The sequence below is a fragment of the Lynx canadensis genome, chromosome D2, assembly GCF_007474595.2.
Source record: "Lynx canadensis isolate LIC74 chromosome D2, mLynCan4.pri.v2, whole genome shotgun sequence".
Taxonomy (NCBI): domain Eukaryota; kingdom Metazoa; phylum Chordata; class Mammalia; order Carnivora; family Felidae; genus Lynx; species Lynx canadensis.
The window spans coordinates 28,019,048-28,045,809 of NC_044313.2; the positions used below are offsets into that span (position 1 = coordinate 28,019,048).

The 26,762-nt window shown below is 56.6% G+C and overlaps 4 protein-coding genes across 11 annotated transcripts in view; 1 reads left to right on the plus strand and 3 right to left on the minus strand.

Annotated features, from left to right (window-relative positions):
* Positions 1 to 6,498, minus strand: part of LZTS2 (leucine zipper tumor suppressor 2) — a 10,659-nt gene extending 4,161 nt beyond the window's left edge. For 2 of the 7 annotated variants that reach the window (XM_030335489.1, XM_030335482.1), the window contains exon 1: positions 80 to 2,953. In XM_030335489.1, coding sequence (XP_030191349.1) covers positions 80 to 487 — 408 coding nt within the window. In that variant the 5' untranslated portion in view covers positions 488 to 2,953. Of the gene's footprint in view, positions 1 to 79; positions 2,954 to 3,086; positions 3,169 to 5,119; positions 5,425 to 5,864; positions 6,348 to 6,408 lie in introns of those variants that run through there. The other 5 variants (XM_032595146.1, XM_030335484.1, XM_030335486.2 and 2 more) reach the window with 5 other exon arrangements.
* A 1,666-nt stretch (positions 6,499 to 8,164) lies between these two features.
* TWNK (twinkle mtDNA helicase) lies at positions 8,165 to 13,694 on the minus strand. The gene is made up of 5 exons (XM_030335481.1): positions 11,799 to 13,694; positions 11,372 to 11,612; positions 11,113 to 11,220; positions 10,655 to 10,796; positions 8,165 to 9,496 (listed from the first exon to the last, which is right to left on the minus strand). The coding sequence occupies exons 1-5, from the start codon at positions 13,039 to 13,041 to the stop codon at positions 9,176 to 9,178; spliced, it is 2,055 nt and encodes a 684-aa protein (XP_030191341.1). The 5' UTR covers positions 13,042 to 13,694; the 3' UTR covers positions 8,165 to 9,175.
* Positions 13,695 to 13,762: 68 nt separating this feature from the next.
* MRPL43 (mitochondrial ribosomal protein L43) lies at positions 13,763 to 15,242 on the plus strand. The gene is made up of 3 exons (XM_030335490.2): positions 13,763 to 13,936; positions 14,026 to 14,132; positions 14,261 to 15,242. Exons 1-3 carry the CDS (start codon positions 13,806 to 13,808, stop codon positions 14,500 to 14,502), a joined length of 480 nt encoding a protein of 159 aa, XP_030191350.1. The 5' UTR covers positions 13,763 to 13,805; the 3' UTR covers positions 14,503 to 15,242.
* Positions 15,243 to 15,859: 617 nt separating this feature from the next.
* Positions 15,860 to 26,651, minus strand: SEMA4G (semaphorin 4G). Of its 2 annotated transcripts, XR_003972995.1 has the most exons (15): positions 26,507 to 26,651; positions 26,248 to 26,396; positions 25,903 to 25,965; positions 22,525 to 22,623; positions 22,309 to 22,402; positions 22,044 to 22,157; positions 21,689 to 21,858; positions 21,444 to 21,613; positions 21,003 to 21,147; positions 20,638 to 20,860; positions 20,102 to 20,217; positions 19,816 to 19,979; positions 19,587 to 19,648; positions 17,090 to 18,152; positions 15,860 to 16,955 (listed from the first exon to the last, which is right to left on the minus strand). XR_003972995.1 is itself a non-coding variant. In XM_030335479.1 (14 exons), the coding sequence occupies exons 1-14, from the start codon at positions 26,628 to 26,630 to the stop codon at positions 17,323 to 17,325; spliced, it is 2,523 nt and encodes an 840-aa protein (XP_030191339.1). In that variant the 5' UTR covers positions 26,631 to 26,651; the 3' UTR covers positions 15,860 to 17,322. The 2 variants fall into 2 exon arrangements, 1 of the variants encoding a protein (XP_030191339.1); XM_030335479.1 differs by having other exon boundaries at positions 15,860 to 18,152.
* Positions 26,652 to 26,762: the final 111 nt, after the last annotated feature.

Consider the following 26,762-nt stretch of genomic DNA (forward strand, 5'->3'; position numbering starts at 1 on the left):
TCTGAATCGACCCTCAAATTCCGGTTTCTTCAGGGGCTCCTGATTCCACCCAGGCCCCAAAGGAAGGGCTGGTCCTCACCTTCTCCAGCTTTCCAGAGACAGGGATGAGCTTGGGTGGGGGGCCGCGGAGATGGGCATTGCGTGCCCGCTGCTCTCGGGCATCCTCAAGGTCACTGCTCGGGCTGGGGGGTGACTCTGTCCGGAAGTCCTCGTTGATGTAGGTGAAGCTGGTACCAGGGACGGCCTTCCTAGGGGGCACAGCTGGGCACAGTGGCTCCTGTGCCTCATAGCCACCCCGTAGCAGGCCATCCTGCTGGCGGAAGAAGGTGGGCCCAGAGGGTCCGTGGTGGCGGGGAGGAGCTGGCCCCCCAGGGCAGGGCCGGCCTGAGATGAGGCTGCTCACGCTGCCCATGGCTGGAGGTTGTGGGGCAGTGGTGGCCTCAGGAGTGGGCTCCAGTGGCACTGGCAGAGTCTGCACAATGGCCATGGCGACAGGGGCTCAGGCCTGGCCAAGGGCCTCCAGGGGAACCTGTGAGTAGGGCAGGGGTGTAAGAGTCCCTTCACCTTGAGGTCCCTCCCTATCCGAGTCCCTGAGTCCCTCTCCTGACCCCGCGTCCCAGGACAAACAGCCCCCTGACTGCCCGCAACTTCCCCCTCCAAGCACTAGCACGAACCTGACTTCCTCCTGGGACCTAGACCACTGCCCAACTCTGGTCTGAACAGGGCTAAGGACTGACTCTACAAGCAAAGATGATGATGGGATGTGAGGCCTGGTGGTTACGCAGGGCCCTTAACAGCAGAGGCCCAGGCCCCAGCCTAAACCTGCATCCCTCATGGAAGCTAGGACTCAAGTTTAGGAGGGAGCTCTCTGCCAGCTCCCAGCACATGTTCCTGGTCCCCTAGGACAGGTGGCCTCATTAGAGGGCAGTTTGGGCACAGGCAACCTCAGGGACAGAGTCAGCAGCAACTCAGATGGCAATTAGGGAATAAAGAGCCAAGGCCAGGCAGTGCCCAGCCTCGCCCAGCTGGGCCTCAGTTTCTCCCAGACAGAGAGGCAGCAAGGGTGGAGCTGGCCAAACAAGAAACCCAGAGCTTTTAGGGAGCCCACAGGTGCCCTCTGGGGTCTCCCGCCTTCCAGAGGTGGATACAGGCTCATGCGTGTTTCCATGACAATTCCCGGCCTCACCATACCCAATCAATCAGGCCTAAAGGAGCCTACACAGGCATGCCACCAACCTCTAAGAAACCATGCGGCTTTAGACATTCCCCAGAGTAACCCGGAAGGGATGAGGGTAGAAGCCCCAGCCATCACCTTTGGCAGCTGCTCTAAGATCTCATTTCCCTGGAACCCAGGGAAGAGGGCTCCACCTCCCCAGGCTCTGCTCCTTCCTGGAAGCGGACAGCAAGTCTCCGCCCGGAACTCCCTCCCCAGTCCTGAGGCCGAAGACCAGGACTCAGGCATCTGCTGAAATCATCATGCAGAGCGGGGGCCAAGAAGCGGACAGAATCGAGTCGGAACAGGAGTGTGCGTTTGTACTCATCGGTGTGTGTCGGGCTGTGCACAGGCGCATGGAAATGAACTTACTTCGCGTGTATGTGAAAATGTGTGAAAACGCGAGTGCATCTGAGTGTATGTATGTTTGACTAGAGGTATGAGTACATTCGTATATTCGTGTGTGTGAGTTCATATGTGCACGAGTATGTGCGTGCCTCCGGATCACTCTTAGGAAATACGTAAAAGTGGTAACTGCATATGTAGTAAGTAAATTTGTGCTGTATGAACGTGACTGAGAGAAGAGAATATCTTTGGATAGATGTCCATTCACATGTACGTGAGTTTACGTGGAAACTGCATACGAACAGGGAAGTGAGCGTGCACAAGCGGGTGCAGAGCACTGTGTGCACAGAGCATGTGTGAGAGTGGGTGGGAGCCTGGGTGGCAAGCAGGGCCACCTAGGTGAGCAGGAGCCTGGTTTCTGTCACTCATTCGAGTGTGGGGAAAGGACAGACACATTATCTGACTCCTTTGCCGGGTCCGTTCCCCTTCTTTCTTGCTTGTATCGCACGAGGCTCCCCCTTCACTCCCCACTCAAGTCAGGAGACCATGAGAACCGGGAAGGTATCCAGACTGAGCCTGGAAGCGGGGGTGGGGGGGGGTGGGGGTGTGCTGAGCCCATCGGCAAGTGCCAGCCCCGAGCCAGGCAGCTGGGGCACCGCCTCTCCTGCCCTCTCCCCCCACCACTCCAGGGCATGGAGAAAGCTGTGGGGTTAGGGGCTTCTTAGGGGGCAGTGGAGGCTGGCACCTCTGTCTGCATTTGCCCACTTCAGTGAGCACTGAGAAAGTGAGAAGTAAGGGGAGGAGACAGGCGGACTCAGAGAAAGACAGGGGCCCAAACGACCAGAGACAAAGACTCAAGAGAGACCTCAGGGTCAGGCAGACAGGGAGACAGGCTGAACCAGTGAGCCCAGGGACCTGAACCCCACAGAGCCAGGGGCCCCTAAACCCAGAAGAGACATGGAAGCTGGGCCCCGAGAGCCAGACGCCCAAGGAGCCAGAGCCAGGCCTCTGGAAAGCCAGGCCCAGCCAGCCGGGCTCCAAGAGCGGGAGCCCGAGAGAGGAGGGGCAAGTGGAGGCTCCATTTTGAGAAACGCGTTGTGTCTGTGGGAAAGGGAACCCCTGGCTCTCCCAGCACTCCTTGAGTAATCACTCTGGCACAGAGCACGCACACCCCCTTCGTGGGCCGGGGGCAGCCGGGTGCTGGCTTCGGCCAGGGCCCCGGGCAGGTCTGGCTAAGCCCAACTCCCGCAGACCTGTTCTGGGGGCTGAAGAGTTGGGGAAAGTCTCCCCCCACCAAACTCCAAGGACTAGTCAAGCGGGATCGAGTCTGGGATCACGAGTTCGCATTCCGCGATAGGAAGCCGGGAGCCCCCAACCCACCCTCCAGGGCCCCCCCGACACCCCCCCCCTCCCCGCCTCTATTAAGTGCGGGCGGCTGGGGGACGCCTCCTCCCCACCCGCCCACCGCCGCGCACAAGTTGGGGGCGCCCCCGGGTCGCCTCCCAGCCCGGCCCCCCCTCCCCCTCACCTCCGCCGCGCCGCTCCATGCTCAGCCCCGGGCCGCCCCCAGCGCTCCACAGGCGCGCCGCCCGGCTCCAGCCCGCGCGCGGCCACTCGGAGCCGCCCGGCCCGGCCCCGCCTCCGCGGCGCCCCTAGCCCGGCCGGCCCCCGTCCGGCCCGAGTGGGCGGCGCAGCGCGGGGGAGGGGTCGGAGGGGCGTCCCCGCCCCGGGCGCGGACACGCGCAGGCACCCCGCGTCACGCGAGGCCGACCAGGCGCACGCGGGGGCTGCGCCGGGGGACCCAGGATCCCCGTCCCCCCGCGCCCCCGCTCCGAGAGCCGGTCGGCTCAGGACTCGGCCGCGGCCGCGGGTCACCCTCTACCCCTACCCGGGCCCCGGGGCCAGCGGCAGCTGGTCATTGTTCGAGCACAAAGGGCCGGGCGCCAAGGCGGCCGCCCTTCCCCCTCCGCTTCTTCGGTCGAAGCCTCCCCCCGCAAGACACACTCTCGGGCTTCGGAGTCCAGAGCGAGACGCCGAGGGTCGGCTGCCCCTCCCCCGCCCCAACCCCTGCTACCGGGACCCTGCGCCCCAGGATGAGTCGGGGGCCGAGGCTCGCGCCGGGCCTGCCCCCCACCCCCAGCGGTTGGTGGAGGAATATTTGGACTTGCGGAGGCGGCGCCACCTGGCGGCGCATTCGGTGAATACACTCAGTCACCCCCTCGCCCTCCACCTTGGGGGCCTCTACACGACTCCCCGGCCCTGTACCCTCTCCTGCGCGAGCCCAGGCCTGTCTCAGGCGCGGCTCTCTGCTCCCCAACCTTCCCTCAGAATCATTTAAGAAGGAGGTCATTGCTGGGAGAGAGGCGCAGCCCCTGGTCCCCCAACAATCACTGGGGTGAGCCGGTCCAAACCTACACCAGCCTCACAGATGACAACATTCCTCTGCCTTCTCAGGGTCGCAGATATTCTCACCTTCTGGCAAACACCACAGTCTTCATAACACCCACACGACCTTTCCCACTTGCAGTCAGTCCCACGCAGCCACAATCACACAGTCTCATCCATCACGTGGTTCCACGCTCCTTTCCATAATCTTTCAGGCCACCGCACACACAGACATACTCGGTGTCACAAACCTTGTTGTGCACAGTCTTTCACAACAACTCAACGTCCTTACTACCGACTCACGATCTTAAATAGGCTTCCTCTCCTAAGCATCTTTCACACATTGGTGGTCTCATTCACAGTCAGACAACTTTCATAAACAGTGAGTTTCACAAACATTCTACCACACAGACTTTCCCCGAAGGGTCTCTGTGCCCCAGTCAGGTCAGCTGATGCCCACACCCCTGGGCAAGAACAGCTTCCCACCCCCTACTTGCAACCCCACCCCCAAGGCCAAGGCCTGCCAGAGCTCCTCTGCCCCAGGAAGGAGCATCCCCCCCTTCCAGGCCACAGCCCTGGCCAGCTCTCAGCTCTATTTTTAGCTCTATGGAAAGGGTTGTTTTTCTTTCTTTTTCCCTGGAAAGGGAGACATAACCCAACTACCCTCAGGCTCATCCCAGACCCTGAGCCTTACAAGAACAGACTGAGCCCCCCCCTCCCCAATAGAGACCCCCTCCCCTGGCCTTGCCCTGATCCCAGCCTCTTGGGGCACCAGGAGCCTCCTCCCCTTTCTGGCAGCCAGCCCAGAAGCTCAGGCAGCAGCTGGGCTCAGCATGTGTGTAGGGGTGGAGGGTGGGGCGGTGAGGGAGGCAGAAGGCCGCTGCCCACTCCCTCATTCCCTGGGGGAGGGGGCTCATCCTCCCTTCTAGAGGAGGGAGATAGGCCCACTCTTGTATTTAAGGACATTTACCCTCATGCATTCTCCGGGAAAGGGCTCCCACCCTCACAGGAGTGGGCTTTCTGCTCCTACATTGGGGGGGAAGAGCTCCCAGTTGTGCAAGGAGGGGAGTGGTAGGAAGGGGACCCAGTGGGGCTCAGGCAGCTGCTCCCCGGACTGGAGGTATGGGGCAGGGGCTGCTGTACACTGCCATCAAAAATAACTCCCTTCTTCGATACCTTCAGGGATGAGGGCACCACGAACATGTTCGGGTGAAGGAAGGAGAGGAGCCCAGGTCACCCCACCCAGTGCAAGTCTCCAGTCCTGCGCTACCCGGACTCCAGGGGGCGTTCTTTTCCCATTTCTGTGGGAAGGTTTAACACTTCTCTGGAAAGAGAATGGAATACTGCTCGGCTGGAGACCTTGCAGACTCGTCCAGGACGGGGGAGGGAGGTCCTCGCCCTGATGCGCGGGTGGGGGAGCACAGCCCACTTGTCTGCGAAGCGATCACGTGCTCGCCGCCTGTTTACGTCTAAGTCTTCACCTGTGGGCGGCCAGGAAGCAGGAACCTCGGGAGGTGTCCCACCCGGCCCGCCCCCGTCGGCGGTCACAGGGCAGCCCTTTATCTCCAACCCCCGTCAAGTGCGCGACAGCAGAGCGCTCTGTCCGCTGGGGGTCCGTGCGGGCCAGTGGCGCTGCTCCAGGGACTGCAGGGGTAATCTATGGGGCGCGTCCTTTCCTGAATGCACGTGTGTTCGTGTGTCCCAAGTGCGTGGGTCTGTGTGCGCGCGTGTGTGTGCCCGCTGGTGTGAGTTTGTGTCGGTTCCCTGTTCAGACTCCTCGCCTGCGCCCCGCCCCCGGCCCCCAGAGTGGGGACCCCTTTCTCACTCCAGTCCCCGGCTTCCCCAGATCGGGAAAGTTCGCTCCGGAGCCGGGATGTGTGGAAGGCTGGAGTTCCGATACCTCCGTGTCCCCACCACTCACCCAGCGCCACCTGCGCCGCCGCTCCGGCTCCCGCCCAGCTCCTGCTCCAGCGCGGGCACCTCCTCGCCGCAGATCCGCCGGCTCCCAGCCAGCTCCGGGCTCCGGACTCCGGGCGCCCGCCTGGCCGGGCCTGGTGGAGCGGGGCGGGGCGGGGCGGCTGAGGCCGCGCCCCCGGCCCAGGAGGGGAGTGGTGTGCCCAGCACCCCCTCAGCAGCCGACCCGGTATCCAGCCCAGCAGTAGCTCAACGGTGGCCTGAGGCTGCTCCGCTGGCCTCCGACTTCACAGTCTTCTGGATTTGGCTTTCGACCTGGGAAAGGGGCGAGCAGCACGTGACCGAGAGCTAAACTACCTGGGTGCCCTAACCAAGTTGGCGATAGGGCTTTACTGCCACCTGCCCGGCCCTGTGGGGAGCCAAACCGAGTCCACTCTCGGCTCCTTCCCTAGGCACCGGGAAAACCCCTAGGAAGCAGACAAAGAAGGCTCAGGTTTCACCAAAACAGACCCCGCCCCACCCTCGGGTCAGAGCTGCCCTAGCACAACTACCTTCCCCTCCCCTGGAGTAGGTGTCTGCCCAGGTGAGTGTGCCTGCCAGTTCTGGCCCCCCACAGAGCAGGGGCCAGGCTTCCCTTAGACTCATAAAGTTCCACCCACAGGCACAAACAGGAAGTTGCCTTGTATTGCAGGGAGGCACCTGGGGCTCCCTCCCTCCATGGCACCCGAGGCCGCCTGTGGGAAGGCACAGACTACCAGGTCTATAGGTATCTGGGCCACACTCGCAGCCTGAATACTTGGGCAGCGGGAGTGCAGTGAATTTAGTCCCTTCTCAAACCCATCTGCAGTAACGAAGCTGCTGGAGGACTGAAGCTGCCCCCCTCACAGACAAATGTGACCCGGAATCTGAGAGAGCTGCAGATCCAGCTGGACCCTGCTTGGCCAGGCCCTTCCTGAATGCTCAAGGAGATTCTTAATATCCAATTGGACATAGGCAGAACCAGGGTAATTTGACTTAATCTGCTCTGGTTGGGTACAGGGACAGTGGCTCCCAGGGATTCCCCCACTGCTTTCTAGGCTCCTGGGACTCTTGAACATACTTTGGGCTAATCTTGATGTGAGGAGTTTAAGACAGGGGTGCAACGGAATGTGTTTGTGTAGGGGGAGGGCTGGGGGAGCATTAGCTTCCCCTGCCCCCCATCATTATTGTCGTTTGTGCCAGGCAGGGAGTCTGCTAGGAGGGTGGGGCAAGACAAACAGGCAAGTGTGTGTCTGTCCCTCTATCCCCAATTCACAGGGACCTCAGAGATTTCCTGAGAACTCACCGGGAGTTCCCAGTAGATCAGAATGTGGGATGTAGAACCCACATCCTTAGAGGTAGGACTGACCTGGTGGTGTGCATCTGGAAGGCATGGCTGACGTTGTTATAGACCCTGGATGAGGCCTAGACCAGCCAGCGGCTGGGAATGATTACTGCGGGATTAGGAGGCCTGGCTCCAGCCAGTCTGGGAGACCCCCAAGAAGGGAGGCCCTGGAGGAACTACCCCCTCCCTCCCCCACAGGTTCTTCCCCAGAGAACAGCTTTGTTCCAGGGTCTATTTCAGGACTCAGCTGTAGCCATAGTTCTCACACCCAACAGACCAGAGAGCCCAGAGCCTTCCACAGGGCCCCAGAAGCCCGCTTAGGTGGACTGGGGGAACCTGATAAGGCAGCCCTGCCTGGAGGGAGCAGGAAACCTCCGCCTACCCTTACAAAAGGCTTCTCCCCAGCTCCCTCAGGACACCTGGCATTCTGACCACTCTTGCATGCAAATCTAAAGGGAAAATAGGGCTTAAGGGTATCAGAGGAAGTGAGATGGAAAAGTGCCATCATTTAGAATTATTTTTCACAAGTCTCTTACATGACAATCCCCTTCAGTACTTGTTAAAGACGAGAAATCCTGTAACTTTTCTCAAACCTCTAGAATCAGAAACATCTGTGTGTGTGTGTTGGGGGGGGAGGGGAGTAGGCCCTAGGTTCTTCATTTTTAAAGAATCCTAGGAGTTCTGACACATACTGACATAAGACAAACACTGAGTGTACAAGGATGAGGAAAATGGATGGGGAGTCCGATAAGAAGGCAGCATGCGGAACCCGCACTCAGGTCAGTGAGTGGCTCGTATCACTGAGGGACAGCTGGTCAGGCAGGGCCTAGACATGTGGCCCAGTGACCCACACCTGTGCCAGGGATCACATGGAGATCTTCAGGGAAGATAAGGATAAAGAGACACCATTCTGTCATCCCTAAGCCAAGAAGAGGTATAAGGGGTTGTGTGGGTGAAGGCCCTTTAATGCCCGTTTCCTTGGGAGTGCACAGCTAAGACTCCCTATTGAAAGCAAGAGGAAAATCCAGTTCTAGACTGGGGAGACACCTGGTGGACAAATAAGAAAAAACACAGAAGCCAAGGCCATGGAAAAACTGTTTTCAGTAAAACTAGAAAAGGCTCTACAAAAAGCATGACTATCCACCCCAGTGGTCTGAGGTGACAGAATATGGAATCTGTGTCCATGTGGCAGGCACTCTGGGCTCCGCTTCCTTCCATGGCTCTCTGGCCAGCTTCCACCTTTGGGGCCCTGATACTACAGGGTCAAGCACCTAGGATCCAATCAATGGTAGGAAGTGCCACCTCATGGCAGGGTCCAGAATGGGCAACAGAGGAGTCTGGTACCCACCATGTCACCCTTCGGCTCCACAAGCCTAGGTTTGAGTTTGGCAAGAAGTCCTCTATTCCCTTCTACGTTCAGGGGGCCTGAACCCACTGCTTTGAACTCAATTTGCTCATTCCCACCTCAGGGCCTCTGTATCTCATTTCCGCTCTGCTTGGATCCCTCTTTCTCCAGATGTTCACACGGCTCAATCCTAGTCCTTTAAGCCCCATCTCCGATGTCCTCTGCTTAGAGATATCTGTTCCGACCTTAATCTACACTAGGCTGTACGTATTGCCCTGTTTTCTTTTCTTCATGGTGTATCTCACTGTCTAAAAATACGTTTTGTGTTTGTTCGTTATTTCTCTTGTCTTGCTTATCAGACTGCAGGTTCTAGGGAGGCAGGGAGCTCATCTGTCTTGTCAGTGCTGTATTCCCAGGACCTAGAACAAAGCCTGGCACACAGGAAGTTCTCAAGTCTCCCACTATGGAACTCTGCCCTAGGTTAGACCCCTCCGTGGAGGACCCCTAGCTTAGGCCCACAGGACAGAGGTAGTCTTGGCAGAGGGCTAAAAAAGTCTATGCCCCTGCCTGTCCGGCCAGGCTCATTTCAGTGTCCGGCTCTGAACGGCCTTCACCTGGAGGGCTTGGAGGGGTCTGGCTGGCAGGGCTGGTGGGCCTGATCCAAGCAAGTCTCAGAGTTCTGGGGCACAGCCCCCTTTTTGCCAGAAGAGGGCTTTTTGGTCGCTAGCCCATTGTCATCCTTGACTTTCTTGAGCCGAGCCTTGCTCTTTGGTGGTATGGAGAAGGTAAGAGAGCTCTTGTTGAATTCAAGTGGGAAGACACCTACGTCTCCATCAAAGCGGTTCTTGGACACCTGCAGATACCGTTTCCCTGGACCAGTTACCAATTTCCTGTCCTGTAGGATCAGAACGTTGTCCGCTTCCTGGCTTGCCTGGGGGATGGGGGCAAAAGGAGGAAGGAGCAGTGAGAAGACACATGAGAAGTAAAAAGGAAGGTTGAGGGTCCAGGGAAGAATGGCAAAGCCATGAACTACTGACCACAACCTGGGGCCACCTGAATCCTTCAGTTCCTTGACTACTCACTGCTGCCCTAGATTCTGTACACGCCATTCCCTCTGATTGTAACACTTTTCCACAGCCCACCACCCCACTCATCCCCTGCTTCTCATCACTCAGGTCTCTATCAGAATGTCACACTTTAGGGCGCCTGGGTGGCTGAGTCGGTTAAGCGGCCGACTTCGGCTCAGGTCATGATCTCGCGGTCCGTGAGTTCGAGCCCCGCGTCGGGCTCTGTGCTGACGGCTCAGAGCCTGGAGCCTGTTTCAGATTCTGTGTCTCCCTCTCTCTCTGCCCCTCCCCTGTTCATGCTCTGTCTCTCCCTGTCTCAAAAATAAATAAAACGCTAAAAAAAGAAAATTAAAAAAAAAGAATGTCACACTTTATCAGAGACCATTCTTGATCCCCATAAACAAAGAACGAACCATCATCTTCCCACTTCTGTGTTACTCTCTTCCCTAGCTCCATGTCTGTTCCATTGTGGCACAGTTTGTGCTCCCCACCCTGTATGCCCTGTGCCCAGCCGGCCTGCCATGTAACAGGCACTCAGTGTACCCCTGGAAGCTCCAGGACTGGGCTGGTCCCGCTGCCCAGGAGGCCCTCCCATTTATTCGATTATTTAGCACTTACTGTCTGCCAAAACTCAACCTAACCTTTGTTGACACCTCCTCTCCCCAAATGGGTGAAGAAGTCTCCCCAGATGTCCCAGGCTGACTCAGATGTTTCGCGGCTCCCCCAATGCCTGTGTTGCCTACTGTAGCTCTTATCATACTAAGTTATAATCACGGTCTTGCTATTTTCCCCACTGGATGATGTGAGCTCTTAGAGGACAAGGAGGGCAAAGGACCAACTATCATCAGCCTTTATATTCCCAGCACACGTATTCCTCATGTCGTGGCCCGAAGGCAGCGACAGCTGTCTCCTGCCTCTTCTAAGTGGACAGTCAAGATGATTTAAGGCTGAGTGAGGGCCATCCCTGGTCACACCTGCCCCCTCTACCCTCCTAAGCTTGGGCTCCTCTAAAAGCCACTCACTTTGGCTGAGCCAAAAATGGACGCTGTCTGCAGTTCCTTATCGTCATCCTCCTTCCGGGGGTGAATGACCAGTGTCACGTGGCAGCTATTGTCTGTTGCAAACTTTCGAAAGGCCCCGACGATGTAGTCTTGAGCTGCAATCCTGCCCCCACCCCAACAAAGTGAAGAGGTTATCGGACACAGACAGAAGCACAAGAGCATACACACACTCTTGATTCATTCGCATCTCCCCACGCCACAGACCCACACTACTTCACTCTACCCAAGAACTCACACTTAGGTTCCTCTCCATACTTCCCACTGCCACAAGCCACACGTCTGTGAAGGCAGAAATACACACAGGGTGGTGTGTACCGGCACACAGGTCAGAAATCAAGAACACAGCGTGTGCCTAAGGGCCAGCTGCCTACGAAGACACGCGTGTTCAAGTGCGTTCCAGTTACACAAGAGGGTGTCACCTGTCTGTGGACAGCGGCTCGTGCCCCATCATGAACTGCAGATTGTCGATGACCACATGACAAATGTCATACACGTATACTGCATGTTGCATTGTGTCTATCACAGTCCTGGGAAGAGGAAGAAGCAAGGAATTCAAGAGTCAGTTACAAGCAGTCTCTAGACCATCCCAGCAGAAAAGCCAGCATTCCTGAAAATTCTGTTGGGGATCTGTTCTCCTGCATTCCCATTCTCTGAAAACCCTCGGCCTTGGAATCTCACCTGATGCTCTGCTGCCCATGGAAAGTCATGAAATAGAGAGGCAGGTCCTCAAAGCGGTCGGCCCACTCATCGTATTTGTCCAGTTGCTCTTCTAGCCGCCCCACAGCAAACTGTGTCAGCATGACCCGGGCGAGTCTCACGTTGCTGATCTCAAAGCTACCCCATAGCGTGTTTACCCCCTGGGTACACAAATCCAGGGCATACTCACTGATGAATGTGGTCTTCCCACTGCCTGTTGGCCCTGCAGGGGGTTGAATACAGACCTGGGTAAGGGATGAAAGTTCTACCCTTAAAATTAAGACCCGGAGCAAGGGTTTCAAAGTTGGGAGAAGCCTCCTCTTTAACATTTGCCATGGCCCAAACCCACATGCGTTTCATCACCTGATCCTCTGCCTCTTACCCCAAGAAGTGATTTCCCAAGGCTCACCTGTGAAGACTGTCAGCTCGCCCTTCCGATGTCCCTTCAAAAGACGATTGAGGTCTGGGAAGCGGTTCCAGCGGATGCCAGCTGCCTGCTCCACATTGGACAATTCTCCCAGCACCTCCTCCCGAAGCTGCCGGAAAGACACGATCGACTTGTGCCAGGCGGGCAGGGCGGTACGCAGAATACGAGAAAGACTTAAGCCTCGGTTCAGGGCCTCCAGGGGCCGGGGCTGCCGGTCTCCAGGCCGCACCAAGGAGCATCGCTTGGGATTCAGTTTTCGGGCAAACAACTTGGCAGCTTCCCAGGACCGAAGGTCATCTCCTAGCCAGAGCACAATACGTCGAAACTGTTCGAGGTAAGGGAGCAAGGCAGGGGGTAAGCAGGCTGTTCCTCGGGGTAGGGCAAGGGTGGGCAGCCCTGTGGATTGGTTCAAGGCCAGGCTGTCCAGCTCACGACTCGTCAGTACCACCTCAACATCTCGACGACTGATCAGTGGTAATCCAAACAGATTACGGTAGACCCCAGGCCGGGGAATGGTGGTTTCCTTGTAGTGCACTCCATCTCCCTGGCCTTCAGCGCCTAGTAGCTTCAAGCCTCGTAATCCCAGACCTCCAGGGGAGAGCCAAGGGAAGACAAGGCTGCGAGCCGGCCGCAAATACCGCACGTTGAAACGCCTGAGCGTGTCATCTGTCACTCTGGTAAGGCCAAACATCACACGAGCCAGCTGGGCCTCCTCCGGCTCAGGCAGCTCCCAGAGAGGTACAGCTCGGTCCCAGATCCTCCGGACCTCCTCACTGTCCTCCACTTCTGGGGCCTCACTGAGCAGGACTCCCTCTCTGGCCCCATCTCCTCGTCCCTCCACACTGGCCTGGAAGTCTTCCCAGCTCCCCTCTGCTAGACTGGTCATGCAGAGAAAGCGGCCTGTGGTCTTGTCAATGAAGAGGCTGAAGGAAGCAGTAGCACCATTCTGGTCCTTGAGCGGCAAGGCCTTTACAAAGGGGCTGGGTGCCCGCAGGCAGCTGTGGCCATCTTGGAAAGGGATCCCACGTGCCCGCAAATATTGGCGGATTTCAGTTGCAGTTACAGGCAACACTGGTACCTCCAAGGCTGGGAGAGCCTCCTTCCTGTACCGTCTTCGAGGAGGGCCTGGGGCCAGGCTTCTGGGCAGGCCCCTGCGACCCATCCACTCCCCACGCAGCGGCAGCAGGATACGGAGGGGGTACCCACCTCGAAGGAGTACCCACATTCCTAGTCAAACCGAGGAAGTCACTACTTGAAATGCCTTCCGTGCCTTGTTCGGGGGGCCTTCGCTAGGTCAGACCCCAGGGATCCTCGGCGCAGCACTCTACAGAGCCCACTGGAGGTGGTTTCTTTCTTCCAACTTCTCCCTCATAAACATCTCTCTGAATCCTCTTCAGCCCCTGCGCATTGCTACTTCACATCTATGGCCATCTACAGGACCCTTTCACGTCCGTGGGCTTCTATCTGGCTCTCTGTCTCCATGGCCCTGTGCAGCCACCTCACCTCTACGACCCTCCACACTGCCCCTCACCGCTGTGCCCTGTCTAGATCATCTCTTTACTACTCCCGCCCCTCCGGGGGATCTCCTGGTCGTCCTCATCTCTACCGCCGCCTGAGCCCTTCCTGGCCTCAAGGCGCTAGCCCCCAACTCGAGGCTCTCCTCGCCGCTCCTTCCTTCAAAGAGGACTCACCACAAGTAGAGCGCCACCCGGCGGCTCCCGCCGGTCCCCGCGCTCACCTCGCCCCCGCGCCCGGGTCCTCCCTCGACTCTACTGCCAAGAGCTGTGCCGCTTGCGACAGTGGCCGCGCATCACCACCTTCCTCTCGCCCCTCTCGACCGCAACGTGGGTCACTGTCCCACGCCCCGGGCCATGACCGCGGAAGCAAAACTCCCCGGCCGCGTGTGTTCCCGGAACCGGAAGTCCCGGCGTTCGTCCCGCCCCCGTCCCGCGAGGTTGGGTTGGGCTGGGCTGCCTGGGCGCTGTAGCCATGACGGCGCGCGGGACCCCGAGCCGCTTTCTGGCCAGTGTCCTCCACAACGGTCTGGGTCGCTACGTGCAGCAGCTGCAGCGTCTCAGCTTTAGCCTCAGTCGCGATGCGCCCTCGTCCCGCGGCGCCAGGTGAGCCGGGCGCAGGGCGCGGGGTGCTCTCGGGGCAGAGGTCGCCCAGGGTCGGGGGTCGCCGTGCTTACTCTTCTGGGCTTCCTCAGGGAGTTCGTGGAAAGGGAGGTGGCAGACTTCGCCCGACGGAACCCGGGGGTCGTAATATACGTGAACTCGCGGCCGTGCTGTGTGCCCAGAGTAGTGGCCGAGTACCGTGAGTGGGGTCGGACGAGGGCTGGAGGGCGGCATCTGGGGGGGGGGGTGCCCCGCCGGCTCGCCTTCCTTTCGTCTTACCCTGATCCATCCGCTTCCTCTCCCCCCCCACCCCCTCCCTTTGGCCAGTTAACGGGGCTGTGCGCGAGGAGAGCATCCACTGCAAGTCAGTGGCGGAGATTGCGACGCTGGTGCAGAAACTGGCGGACCAGTCGGGCTTGGAAGTGATCCGCATCCGTAAGCCCTTCCACACGGACAGCCCTAGCATCCAGGGCCAGTGGCACCCCTTCACCAACAAACCGACAACGTTGGGCGGGCTGCGCCCGCGAGAAGTCCAGGATGCTGCCCCAGCCCAGGTGCAAGTGCCATGAAGAGTTACCCCAACAACTCCAATCCCAGGCTTTGGACTCTTGCCCCAGTGGAGGTGGTTCTTCCTCTCTGGTTCAGGGGATTACAAGCCCACGCCGGCAGATGGAGCCCACCAAAAGGGAAGTTGACGCCAAAGCTTTTGCTTGGGATAAAGAAGAGCTGCTTGTCTTCGTTGCATAGGAGGAGGGGCAGTGACTTTGTTAAGTCTCCTAATTATCTCTCAGTTGACATCCTTGAAACCTGATTCTTCAAGGATTTTATAGGCTTTTATTTCTCTGTAATCCAGACTGAAAATAGTGATCTCAAATCCAGGTGTGGGGTTTCAAGACTGGCTTCTGAGGAATCTCTGATGTCCCAGCTCTTTCTTTTTTTTTTTTTTTTTAACATTTATTCATTTTTGAGAGAGAGACAGTGTGGGGGGGGGAGGGGCAGAGAGAGAGGGAGACACAGAATCCAAGGCAGGCTTCAGGCTCTAAGCTGTCAACACAGAGCCCAATGTGGGGCTCAAACCCACAGACTGAGATCTTGACCTGAGCCAAAGTGAATGCTTAATCCGCTGAGCCACCCAGGTGCCCCTCCCATCCATGTCCTATTTCTGCAACCATTGAACTAGAGAGAGCTAGCACCTTAGATTCTGCTGTGAACCTGGCATTAGGACAGTCACTTTACATCCGTGTAAATGTTTAGATTAGAAAACTGAGGTTAATAAACTTGCCCAAAGTTACACTTGAGATCTTCAAAATATGTGTATATTTTAAGTCTAACCCCATTTTTCATTATCCTAAAACCAGAAGGGGAACATACAACCCTTCAGGATGGTTAGTGTTAGAGGCCATGTGATTATCCAGTCCTAACCCTTGGAGACTGATTCTTAGGCCAGGTCCCTGGTAACAAGCTTGCCCTGGTCCTAACTACTAACTACTCCCCAAGACAGGCCCCTCTGCAGAAATGAATTCATGTTGTCCCTTGTTGGGGGGAGGGACGGGACTGAAAAGCTTTTGGGGATGAGCAAGAGAGCTGATAAACAGAGAGCATCTTCTAGGCTTAGCCAAAACAAGGGGGAGGAATAGTGAGGAAAAGAGCTAGGAGGTAAAAACCTAGAAACCTTTGTATGAATTCTTGAAGTGTTGTAATTTTGTTTGTCATGCCCATACCACATGATCAGTGAGTAGTGAGAATGTTATAAAGGCCTGTGTATCCACCCAGGGCAGTCAGATGGAACCTGAGGATCCCAGTTTCCTCTGCAAATGGTTTTATGGGGAGCAGAGCCAACCCTGCAGCACCATTTCCATAGAATCAGAAGCCTGCCCCCTGGTGACCAGGGGAAGGCCAGTCTAGACCAAGAGGACCACACATGGCTGTGGGGAAAGAGGGTATTTATTAACCAACAGGAGGGGGAGGAGCTGAGCCCAGGCTCCCCACTCTGTCACATGCCTGTTCTGCCCACCTTGGTGGTGAGTGGGGGCATTCCTAAAGAAGTGTAGCCGTTCTCACAATAAATACATTCATTGTGGGGTGGAGGTGGGAGAAGTTGGGTGAAGGGCAGTAAAAACCCGTGGGATTCCACGTTCTCAGCTACAAAAATAACAGTCATCCTCACCCAAGGGGAATGGGGGAGCTCAGTCAGGATTTGATTGTCCCATATGGGCCTGGAGACTTCAGAGGCCCCTGGACCCTGAAAGTGCCCCGGTGAGGTAGGACAGGGATGGGAGCCAAGCATCCAAACTCCCAGCCTCTGCCCTTTGCATAGTTCCAAGAACGGGCTTCATGTGCCAGGTGAGACATCAGATCTCCTCCCCCTGCTCTGGTCTGGGGGTAGCAAATGCTTGGTCCCCAAAAGGGAGGCTGGCTCATTGCAGTGTTGGTCACCCGTCCCAGGGAAATGTCTGAGAGGACAGCTGAATGGGAGAGCGCTCTCCCTCTGAAATGTCCATGGACCAAACCCAACAGATACAGGTCCGAGGCAGCAAAGGGAGGCTCAGAAATGCAAGTGGAAATGTAAGCACGTGTGTGTGAAGGGACATGCCTGGGGCTCTGTCTGTCACTCTTGAGAGTGACCAAGGGGGTGAGGAGGTTGACCAAAGAGGGCTGCACGTTAAGGAAGAAGAGGGGAATGACACAGTCTTACATCCCCAGACTGGCCTGTTCCCAAGCTTTTGCCAAAGAGGTCACCACATGGGGCTGGGACTAGGGGAGAAACCTAGATAGGATGGGATATGGCCGTTGGAAGGGTACCCAAAGTCCAGGAGAGATGAAACACAATGTTCCAGGAGATGGGGGTGGGGGCCCTGCAGCCCAGCTGATAGACATTCATCCGTGTGCACACGTGAATGCATGCAGGGCTCAGGTGGCTCTGGTGGCTGGCAGAGGTCTTGTCTGGTTTCGGGACCATCCAGCACATAGGGCCACGCAGAGGGTGGTGACCTTGAGGTCATCTGGACCTGCAGAGCCCTGCCTGGGAGAAAGAGGAAGGATTTGAACAGACAAATGGGGCAGGAAGATGGCATCCTCTCCTCCCAAGTGCTTGGGGTAAGGGAATAGGAACTGGGGCTGGGTCTACAGAATTCCACGTCCTGGGGGAGTACCCACCTCTGAGGAGCACCGGTGGGCCTGGGCTGCTCACAGATGGGTCTGTGGAGACTGAGGAGGGGACTTTGGCTGGGCCTGACTCTGCCAGCCCTACAGGGACATCACAAAGTTGGGAGAAGGGCCTGGAGTTGGGGGGAGGGAGGTGAAGGTAGAGTGGCTGTGTTGGGGAAGCAGCAGCCCAGCCTGGGGCAGACAGGCTGGCTTGGAAGAGCATTTGTCCTAGGAGGCTGGGCTCAGACAGAGCTCTCGTCCAGGTGCTCTACTAGCTGTGTGTGTTTCCTCTTCTCCAGGATGCGGCTGAGCTCCTCAGCAAACGAGCAGGGCCCTGCCGGCACTCCGTTGTTGCTCTGCCTCAGGAGCACGTAGCTGTTGCCGTTCATCCTGCGCAGCCGGCTGGGTAGTGCCACCAGCCCGTTGGTCAGCTCGGCCGGTGGCGGTGGGGGCGGCGGAGGCGGTGGGGCTGGGGCTCCCTCCCCAGGGATGATCTGGAGGCAGCCACCTTCCAGGCCCCCAGCCCCCTCCCCATCATCACCCTCGTCTTCCTCTCCAGGACATTGGCCTGAAACTGTCTGCAGCTGCACAGCAGAGCCCCCTGCCCGGCCAGCCCGACCCAGAGAGTATTTCCTTCGACGCCCTCGTCTGCCTCCCTGAAGACAGGCCACATAGAGGAGGGAGGAAGCCAGGATGAGGCAGAGGCCGCCAAGCGCAGCGATGGCTAGCACATACAGTAGCCTCACGTCAGGTGCCAGCTGTGCCCCGGGCACGGCAGGGGCTTGTGGAGCTGGGGCAGGAGTGGCTGGCCGGACTGTGAGGCTGTAGGAGGCCAGCAGGGTGCGGAGGCCATTCTCCTCAGCATAGCAGCCATAGTTGCCACTGTGCTCAGGCTGTATGTTTGTCACCAGCAGCCCATCCACGCCCACGCGGTAGCCATGCTGTCCGTCATTCAGGCCCATGCTCCCATTGAGCAGCCACAAGGCCCGGGCCAGGTTGGATGGCTGGTCACAGGGCAGGAGAACATCGTCACCTCGGAGGACAGAGCGGGTTCTCAGTGGTGGTGGTGGCCCTGGAGGTGGGGAGGGGGGGCGGTGAGAGGAGTGGTCAGTGTTGTCTATCTGAGGGAGGGCGTTGGAGATGGCAGGTCAGGTGGTTCACTGTTAGTCCCTAGCACCAAGCGCAAATCTGGAATCATGGTGACAACTGAATGAGGTCTCCTGCGTTTGTGTTCCCGTTTAAGGTTTGCATTGGCCCGTCTCAGTGGTTTCAGTGCCTGCTATCTGCCAATAATTTGTAAGCTCAATCTCTAGAAGAGTTCTCCCCTGATCGACAGACCTGAACATCTTCCGCACGTGGCATCTCCACGGGAGGTCTCTTGAACATGGCACAGGAACTAAGGCCAAAGCCTCCGTCCCAAACTACACCAGGTCTTTTCCTTGAATTGTCACAGTGAATGGCACCAGTAGCTACTCAGCTGCTTAAGTTAGAAACCGGGGAGTCCCCTTGCCCCTTGTCTCTCTCCTTCACCTTCGTGTCTAATTCTCACCAGGATTCTGCTTCCAGAATCCATCTCAGCCCTGTTCACTTCTCTCCTTCCCCAGCTGCTGGCCCACTCTGGCCCCCATGTAATTTATTCTCCATGCAGGAGTGGGGTAACCTTTTAAAAACACCACACTGATTGTGCCACTTCCCCGCCTCAACATGGTCCCTGCCCACTTCTCCAGCCTCTTGGCAAACACCCCAAGCTCATCGGCCTGCTGTCCCCTCTGCTTGGATGTCACCCCCCTCTCCGTGCCCTCCGCTGGTTGGCCAGGGGGAAAGAGCACAGAAGTAATGAAAAGCACAAACTCCAGTCAGACTGTTCGGGGTCAGGTTTGAATTCTGACCCCACTACTTAATAGCTTATTAACTTTGGGCAGTGTAGTTACTCTCCCTGTACCTCAGAGAGATTGCCCCTCATAGGGATGGGGATCGTGGCACCTCTCTCCTAGCAATGCTGTGAGCATAAGAGAGATCGTGTGTGTACGTGTTCGGTCAGCGCCTGGCACAGGGTAAGTACTCAGTACATGTTAGTATGACTATTAACTTCCGCTCCTCCTTTAGGTATCAGCTCAGTCATCTGATCTTTCTCAGGGGAGTACTCATTGTCCTTCAAATCCTTGTTATAGTTGTAAGTATTCCTTTTGTAGCAAAAACCAATGGAAAGAATTACTTGTGTGATCATTTAATTGCCCCCCCTCCCACCCCCGCCAGCACACACTTGGCTATAAGCTCAGGTGTGACAAAAATAACTTTTATGTCATGAGCCTTTCTCCTCATTTATAATCCTTTAGGGCAACAGATGTCTGTGGAGCACTTACTCTGTGCCACACTGTGCTGGAACATCCTCGCTGAAAGCACACAGACACAACCATTCAGATATGTACACGCACAGGCAAATGACAGTAAACGTAGAGGACAGGCTATGCAGCCGGGCCTACACACGTCCATGCCTGTCACTTACCTGTGTCCTTGTTGCCTTCACAGCCTCGGTTTCCTCTCTCTATGTCCTGTATCAGTGCTGTCCTAAACTCACGAACAGGGGAACTGAGCTTTAGTTTCCCCAGTGGAAGTCAATGATGCTGTTGCCAACAACTGCCCCCCACTCCCCTTCCAGCTAGCAGGCCCGCCTCCTCCCCTCAGGCCCTGATCCCCTGTTCACACGGGACCCTCACACCCCTACCACCTCTTACCTGCTACCCTGGGACCTGTTGGTTATGATGCAGGCATGGGTGCTGGGGTCCCAGCCACAGTAGGGGTCCCGGGCCAGGATGCAGTCATAGCAGGAGCGGTAGCGGGAGCAGCTCGACAGTGGTAGCTGGATGACACCACTAGGGGCCCCCACGTAAAGGCTGTGCTGGGAGCCAGAGAGGAAAGCTGGTTGGCAACACCCCCAGCTCCCACCTACAGACACACACGGCCACTGCCCAGACACCCACTCCCTCCCCCTATTCTGGCAAGTAGTGGGTCAGAGGCTACCTGCATTGGAGAGATGACCAGATTTTCCACAGACTGGGGCTCCTTGAACACTTGTGTCTCTTCGATAATGTGCATCCCAGAACCCAGCACCACGGCCTTGTGGATCCAGCCATCAGCTGGTATGGAAAGGGCAGAGGGTCAGAACCCAGAAACGGAATCTGTTTTCAGCCCCCTGCAATAGCCTAATGGGAGTAGCTTGGGAGCCAGGATGTCAGGGACAAGGATTCAGCCGGTAACAGTTACTCAGGACTGGGAACAGTTCCCTGGCTGGGAACTCTGGGCTTGTCATGGCAGGAATTGTTGGGTCCAGAAACATTAGTGATCAGGGTCAAATATCACTGTGGCTGGTGACAGGAATCCGCAGGTACCAAGAGCCAGTGGTCACTGGGGGTCAGTAGTGAGTGTTCATTGAAGAATCAACATCATTGGTCACCAGGGTTTTGTGATCAAAAGTCATTCAGGGGATGAGCGGTCAACGAGGATCAAGGACCCAGGTCAGCAGTTACCAAAGGGCCCAGGCCAGGGGTCAAAAGTACCTGTGCCCAGAAAGAGCAGGTCATAGGTGGGTCCGGCAGGCGTGGTGACAGGCGTCCCTGTGAGGTGTGTATAGCGCACACTGCGCTTGAGCAGCAGGGGCCGTCCTCGTGTGGGCACCACGGGCCGAGCCATCAGTGGGTGCAACTTCACGAAGTCCAAGACGAGGGATGGCAAATCCTGGGATGAGTTGTAGCCGCGAGTGCGCAATGAATCTGTGATGCACTGGGATGGGGGGCAGAGGCAGTGAACCTCAGGAACCTACTGCTTGCGTGCCCCCCCCCCCCCCCCCCCCCCAAGGCTAGGCCCTCCTGCCCCTCCCGGGGGTTCTGTCTACTCAGCACTGACCCCAGGCCTGGGCACTCACTGAGCCGGGCCGGGGCTCCGGCACCCCACCCTCATAGCGGCCCCAGCGCCGGGCACCGTCCTGGTATTCCATGTAGGGACCTGCGAAGACAGCCTGCACCTCGGCCAGGTCGTAGCGGCAGATGGCTGAGGCCTCTAGGGTCTTCCTAGGAAGGGACATAGGGGAGGGGCCTGAGCCACACTGGGTGGAGCCTGCCCCCCTGCCACCTGCCCCAGCCTGGAGCTCACTGTTAACCCTGGCCAACCCCAGCTCTCGGCATCAGGGCCTCTCCTAAGGGTCAGGAGGCCACTGTGGCCTCTGGCTCCAGGCTAGCTGGATGTGCCTGGAATTCTCTCTCTGCAGCCAGCCTCCCCACAAGGGATCCTATTTCTCCTCGTTGACCTCTGCTCCAGGCCTCAGGCTGTCCCCAGTTCCTTGTGTCCCCACTGTCCCTGCACTGACCACTGTGTGGTCAGCGTGAAGGCCGCATAGAAGTGTGTGCGTGCTGAGGTGTCCGTGTCCAGGCTGCAGACACCACGTAGCATCTCATACTGTGGAATGTGGCAGACTAGACGCGCCTTTAAGAAGGAGGTCCACTTCTTCTGCAAGATCTTCTTTCCTCCTAGGTCTCCCTGGGGAGGTAGGGCACAGGGTCAGCGTCAGAGGTTCCGCTTGTACACTCTTGGGCCAAACTTGGTGCCACTCACCTTGCACACACGGGCCACACGGGCCACACGGTGGCTGTTGCGGCTCTGAGTGAAGCTGCTGGGGCCCTCGTCAGTGGCCCGCTCCGTGAAGAAGTAGTAAACCTTGTCGTCATCGCCCACTGTACTGGCCTCACTCTCCCGTACCAGGACGGAGAACACAAACTCAGCATCTGCAGGTTGGGCAGTTCAAGTGGCCCCTGAGACAGGATGGGGATCCCCTCCACTACCCCTCACTCAACCACACTCAGGAATAGACAGGCTCACCTGGGAATTTGGGGATGGGATGTCAACTGCCCAAGGGAGTAAAGATGAATAGTCCCCTGCCCCCCAACATCCTGTGCCTCATCCTCCTAACCATTGAGCCAGTGCATCGGAGCCTCCTCAGTCCTCAAGGAGTGCGGGTGGCGGCTTCGGCGGATGTCAGGGATGCTCCGGAATTCATACCGTGTGGCTGTGTAGAGGCCTCCATCTGGAGCACAGGCATGCCACGCATGACAGACACGTCACATACAATAAGGCACATGACACATATCAGTGGCAAGTCCTAACAACGAGGTCCGTGTCCCCCAAAGAGCATGCTGATGGATAAGGGGCCAGGGTGGGGAGGAGCGCATGCTCACCGATGATGAGGCCTGTGAAGCCACGGGCTGGGTCATAAGGACACTTCTCCTTCCCCTCCTCAAAGCTTGTTGGCAAGGTGAAGGCCTCAGCATCCTGGAGGATTACGAGGCCAGAAGTCAGTGGTCTCGAGGACAGGCAGGGGTCATGGCCCAAGCTCAGACTGGTCCAGGGCCAGGGAGCAGCAATAAGGGCTGGGCTGGGGCAGACCTACTCACAATGGCTGCACAGAGAGGCTGGAAGGCGTGAGTCCCGCATGCATAGAAGTGGGTGGCATTGAGTCGCTGAAGGAATCGCACATGGTTGAAGCACTCCGTCTGGGGGGGAGGCGGGGGAGGGCTGTGAGCCCCCAGCCTGCTTAGAGGCTTTTTCCGTTAATCCAGCGTTGTAGTTCGGCTCTTGCCCCCACCCATGCGACACAGTTCTGAGTTCCCAGTGGGCCTGCTCACTGCCCGGAACACAGACTACTCCCTGGAACCCACTGTCCTTGGGCTTCCCAGCGGCATTGACCCCTCTTCAGTCTTCTATCTCACTGTCAGGATTACCTGACACATTTTGCCAGCTTCTGCATTGCCTGCAGCCCTCCGCACCCCCAGTTCGGGGGCCCCCAGGGCTCCCACCACCCTGAGATACTTCTCTCACATCTCCTTCTCAGCAGTGTCCCCTAGTCCTGGAGCTCCCACACCCCCTGTAGGGTGACACTACCAAATGTATCCCCAGGCTCTGCCCTCTCTCCACCCAATAGCTAGCTGTTCCCTCCTCCCTAACCTGCATCTTCCCTCCTAAACCTGTTCATCCAGTCTTTCCCACCTCACTTCATCCATCCATCCTATTAGTCGATTCCAGGAGTCATCCTTGCTGCTTCCCCCTCCCTCACCCCCATGTTCAGTCCTTCCTCGAGATTCTTTGTCGTCATGTCTCCTGACGTGGTCCACTTCCCCCTCCACCTCCACCACCCTAGTCCATGTCACCACTGTTGCCTCTTCCCTGGACAACTGTAGAGACTGCCTGACAGTTCTCCCAAGCCTCCACCACTCTGTAAAAGCTACTTGTTTATTCAATGAGTGAGGAATGCATGTACGCAGTGTAAAATTCAGAAGGTACAAAGGGATAGGTTGTAAACAGAGCGTCTCCTTTTATCCCTGTTGCCTTCAAAGGGGACTGCTCTTACCATTGTCTGGTTTCCTTCCAGAGATATTCTACCGATTAGCACCCTCTGGCAACCCACTTTCCAAGGCATATTTTAAACATGTAAACCAGATTGTGTCACTGCTGTATTTAAAAAACCTTCAGTGGCCCACTAGAGTCCTGAACATAGCCTACCACTTCCGGCCCTGCATGGTAGGGCTCTGCCCCTTCTTCCCCTCCCTCACCTGCTCCAGCCACACTGCTTCTCTGCCCATTAAATGCCTCAAGCTAAGCCCCCCCCCTCCCCCCCGACTTGTTTTCCTTGTTCATGATTCCTCCTCCTGCTTGTTACCCAGGGTTTGAATCCATGCAGGCCTTTTTGTCTCATCCCATTGCCTCCCCGGGTCCCTTCTCTCCACTAGCCTGCTCATGCCTTCCTTCTCTGACCCCCATGATGCCCCCAACCTTCACTGCCTTTCCTGCCTCCAGACTCACTATTTTATTTTATGATTTTTTTTTAGAAGGATTTTCTTTAAGTTTATTTTTATTTATTTTGAGGGAGAGATAGAGAGAGGGCAGGGGAGAGGCAGAGAGATAATCCCAAGCAGGCTCCTTGCAGGACTCAAACTCACGAACCACGAGATCACGAACTGAGTCAGATGCTTAATCAACTGAGCCACCCAGGTGTCCCATAGACTTACTCCATTTTAATCCATCTAGTGTCTGGGCCTGGATTAGTATTACTCTAGTAGTGTTTCCCCAAGATGTTTACATTAAAAAAGGTCGGGGTCCCTGGGTGGCTCAGTCGGTTAAGCGTCCAACTTCGGCTCAGGTCACGATTTCACAGTTTGTGAGTTCGAGCCCCGCATTGGGCTCTGTGCTGACAGCTCGGAGCCTGGAGCCTGCTTTGGATTCTGTGTCTCCCTCTCTCTCTGCCCCTCCCCACTCATGCTCTCTTTCTCTCTCAAAAATAAATAAACACTAAAAAAAAAAAAAAAAAAAAAATTGGAGGGGGGGAGATGGGGGTGGGTGGGAAGGAGAGCACCTGGGTGGCTCAGTAAGTTAAGTGTCTGACTCTTGATTTCGGCTCAGGGCATGAACTCATGGTTTGTGGGATCAAGCCCCATGAGGAGCCTGTGTGGGATTCTCTCCCTCACCCTCTGCTTGCCCCCCCCCCATTCATGCACACACACTCTCTCTCAAAATAAACTTAAATAAATAAACAAACAAATAAGGGGGGATGAGGGAGGAATTCTGTGGTCAAATAAGTTGGAAACCATGGCTAAAACCTGCCTTGCCAGGGGACTTCTCAGGGCCTTAGGGATGTTGCTGTGCACTGTGGGATTAAGCATACAGCATTTCCCAAACTCATCTGACCATTAAACCCCTCTTTTGAAAATTAATGTTTCTCAGAACATGTTTTGGGAATTGTCTTCCTGAAGCCTTGCTACCCAAAGTGTGGCTTGGGGAGCAACAGTATCAGCTTCCTCTGGAAGCTTGTTAGAATTGCAGAATCTTGGGCCCCTTCCCCAGACTGACTGAGTTAGCACCTGCATTTATACCATACCCAGGTGATTCTTGTGCACACTAAAGTCTGAGAGTCTCTAAAGTACCAAATGGTGAGCGTGCCCACTGTCACAGAATAAAGCCCATACCTCTAGCTGGGCATTTGCAGGGCTCTGTGACTGGGTTCCACTTGCTTCACCAGCCCCACTTCCTACCCATGCTGCTCCAGCAGCACTTTTGATGAAATCTCTTAGCGGTGCCTCGTTAAACACACCTATCCCGACACCACCCCAGACCCACTGAATCAGAACCCCTGGGCCAGGGAATATAGTTTTTTTTCTTCCTTTTTGGGCTTCTTCTTTCATTGGGCTCTATGCCCAATGTGGGGTTTGAACTCATGACCCTGAGATCAAGAGTTGCATGCTCTACTGACTGAGCCAGCCAGGCACCCCTGGGAATGCGTATTTTTAAAAAGTTCTCCAGATGGATCTGTTACATAGCCAGACATGGAACCCCTGCAGACACCCTGTTCTTTAGCTTGAAAGAACTGGCAATTCGCTAACAGCCCTCCATGGAATCCTGGGTATTTGAGCTAGTCCTTGACTAAACCTCATTTGTCTCATCTGTAAAATGGAGGATAGTACTATTTCATAGGGTTATTTTAGAATTAGGAGAGATAATGGCTAAGTCAGCATTTACTAGAGATTACTTATTTCTATCATGATTCTTACTCAGGAGCCCAGAAGAGATTCAGATGCCACTATAGGCCAAGCTGGTAGGTGACCAGCTGTTTGGATTAGAAGTGCTGCACCTAGGGCCCACCACTCTGGCTACACTCACGTGTTTGCTGTGGTTGCTGCAACTGACTGGCTGATCCATACCTCTCCATCTGTGTCCCCACCAACCTTGACATCCCCAACTGAAGAGAAGGAAAGGAGCTGGGGAAAGGACAGACCACATACCTGGTTGTTTTTCCCTTTTTGATGGCATTTGCTTTGCATCTCTGGGGAGGCCTCCCAGTGGATCTGGAGACAGGGAAAGGGAATGGGCTGATGTGTTGACCCCAGGACCCTTCCCTTTCACCATTATCTGTGGGACCAAGTATAGGACTGCAGGGAACAGGGGAAACTGGGGTACAGGTAGGTTTCAGGAGGAGCATTGGATGTTAAGGGAGACGTGGTTTAGGAAGGGCCATGCTATCTGACCAGGGGGCTATGGAAGGCTGGCGAGGCTTCCAGGAAATCGAGGTCCCAGGGAGGTGGATAAAGCCGGAGATCCTCTGGGTGTTCCAGGTTCTAAGGGCTAACCTCTTTGTGAGCCCCATCTCCTATGTCACGGGCATTGAGAGAGAAGAGGGCACCTCGGGCTCCAACCAGCAGTCTTGCTGAAGACTCCTCCAGCAGCAGCGTTGAGTAGTTCTGGGCTTGGCCCTTGAAGTGCCGGGTCCTGGAGAGCTCTTGGGGAGAGTGGGAGTCGTGAGCCCAGCCCTGGGGTGTCCTCCCCACTCCCAGACCTGGCTCCTGCTGCGTTTCAAATTTGGCGCGGGGGGGGGGGGGGGCGTCTAACCTTCATAGGGGATGGTCATCCGTGGGATGGCATCTAGTTCTCTGGATGGTCTCCGCAGTGAGGGTCCAGGGACTGCAGATGCTGTGAGGAAGCTCAGGAAGAGGGGCCAGAGCCTTCCCCACATTTTTCTGGGGAGGCCCAGACCAGTAAGACCCCCAAGGGGAGCCAGGGCCACAGTCACAGGGTATGATGGCAAGAATAGTCACAGGGGTCAAGGTCCAGGGAGGTCACTTGGAAGGTCAGGGGTCATGGGGCC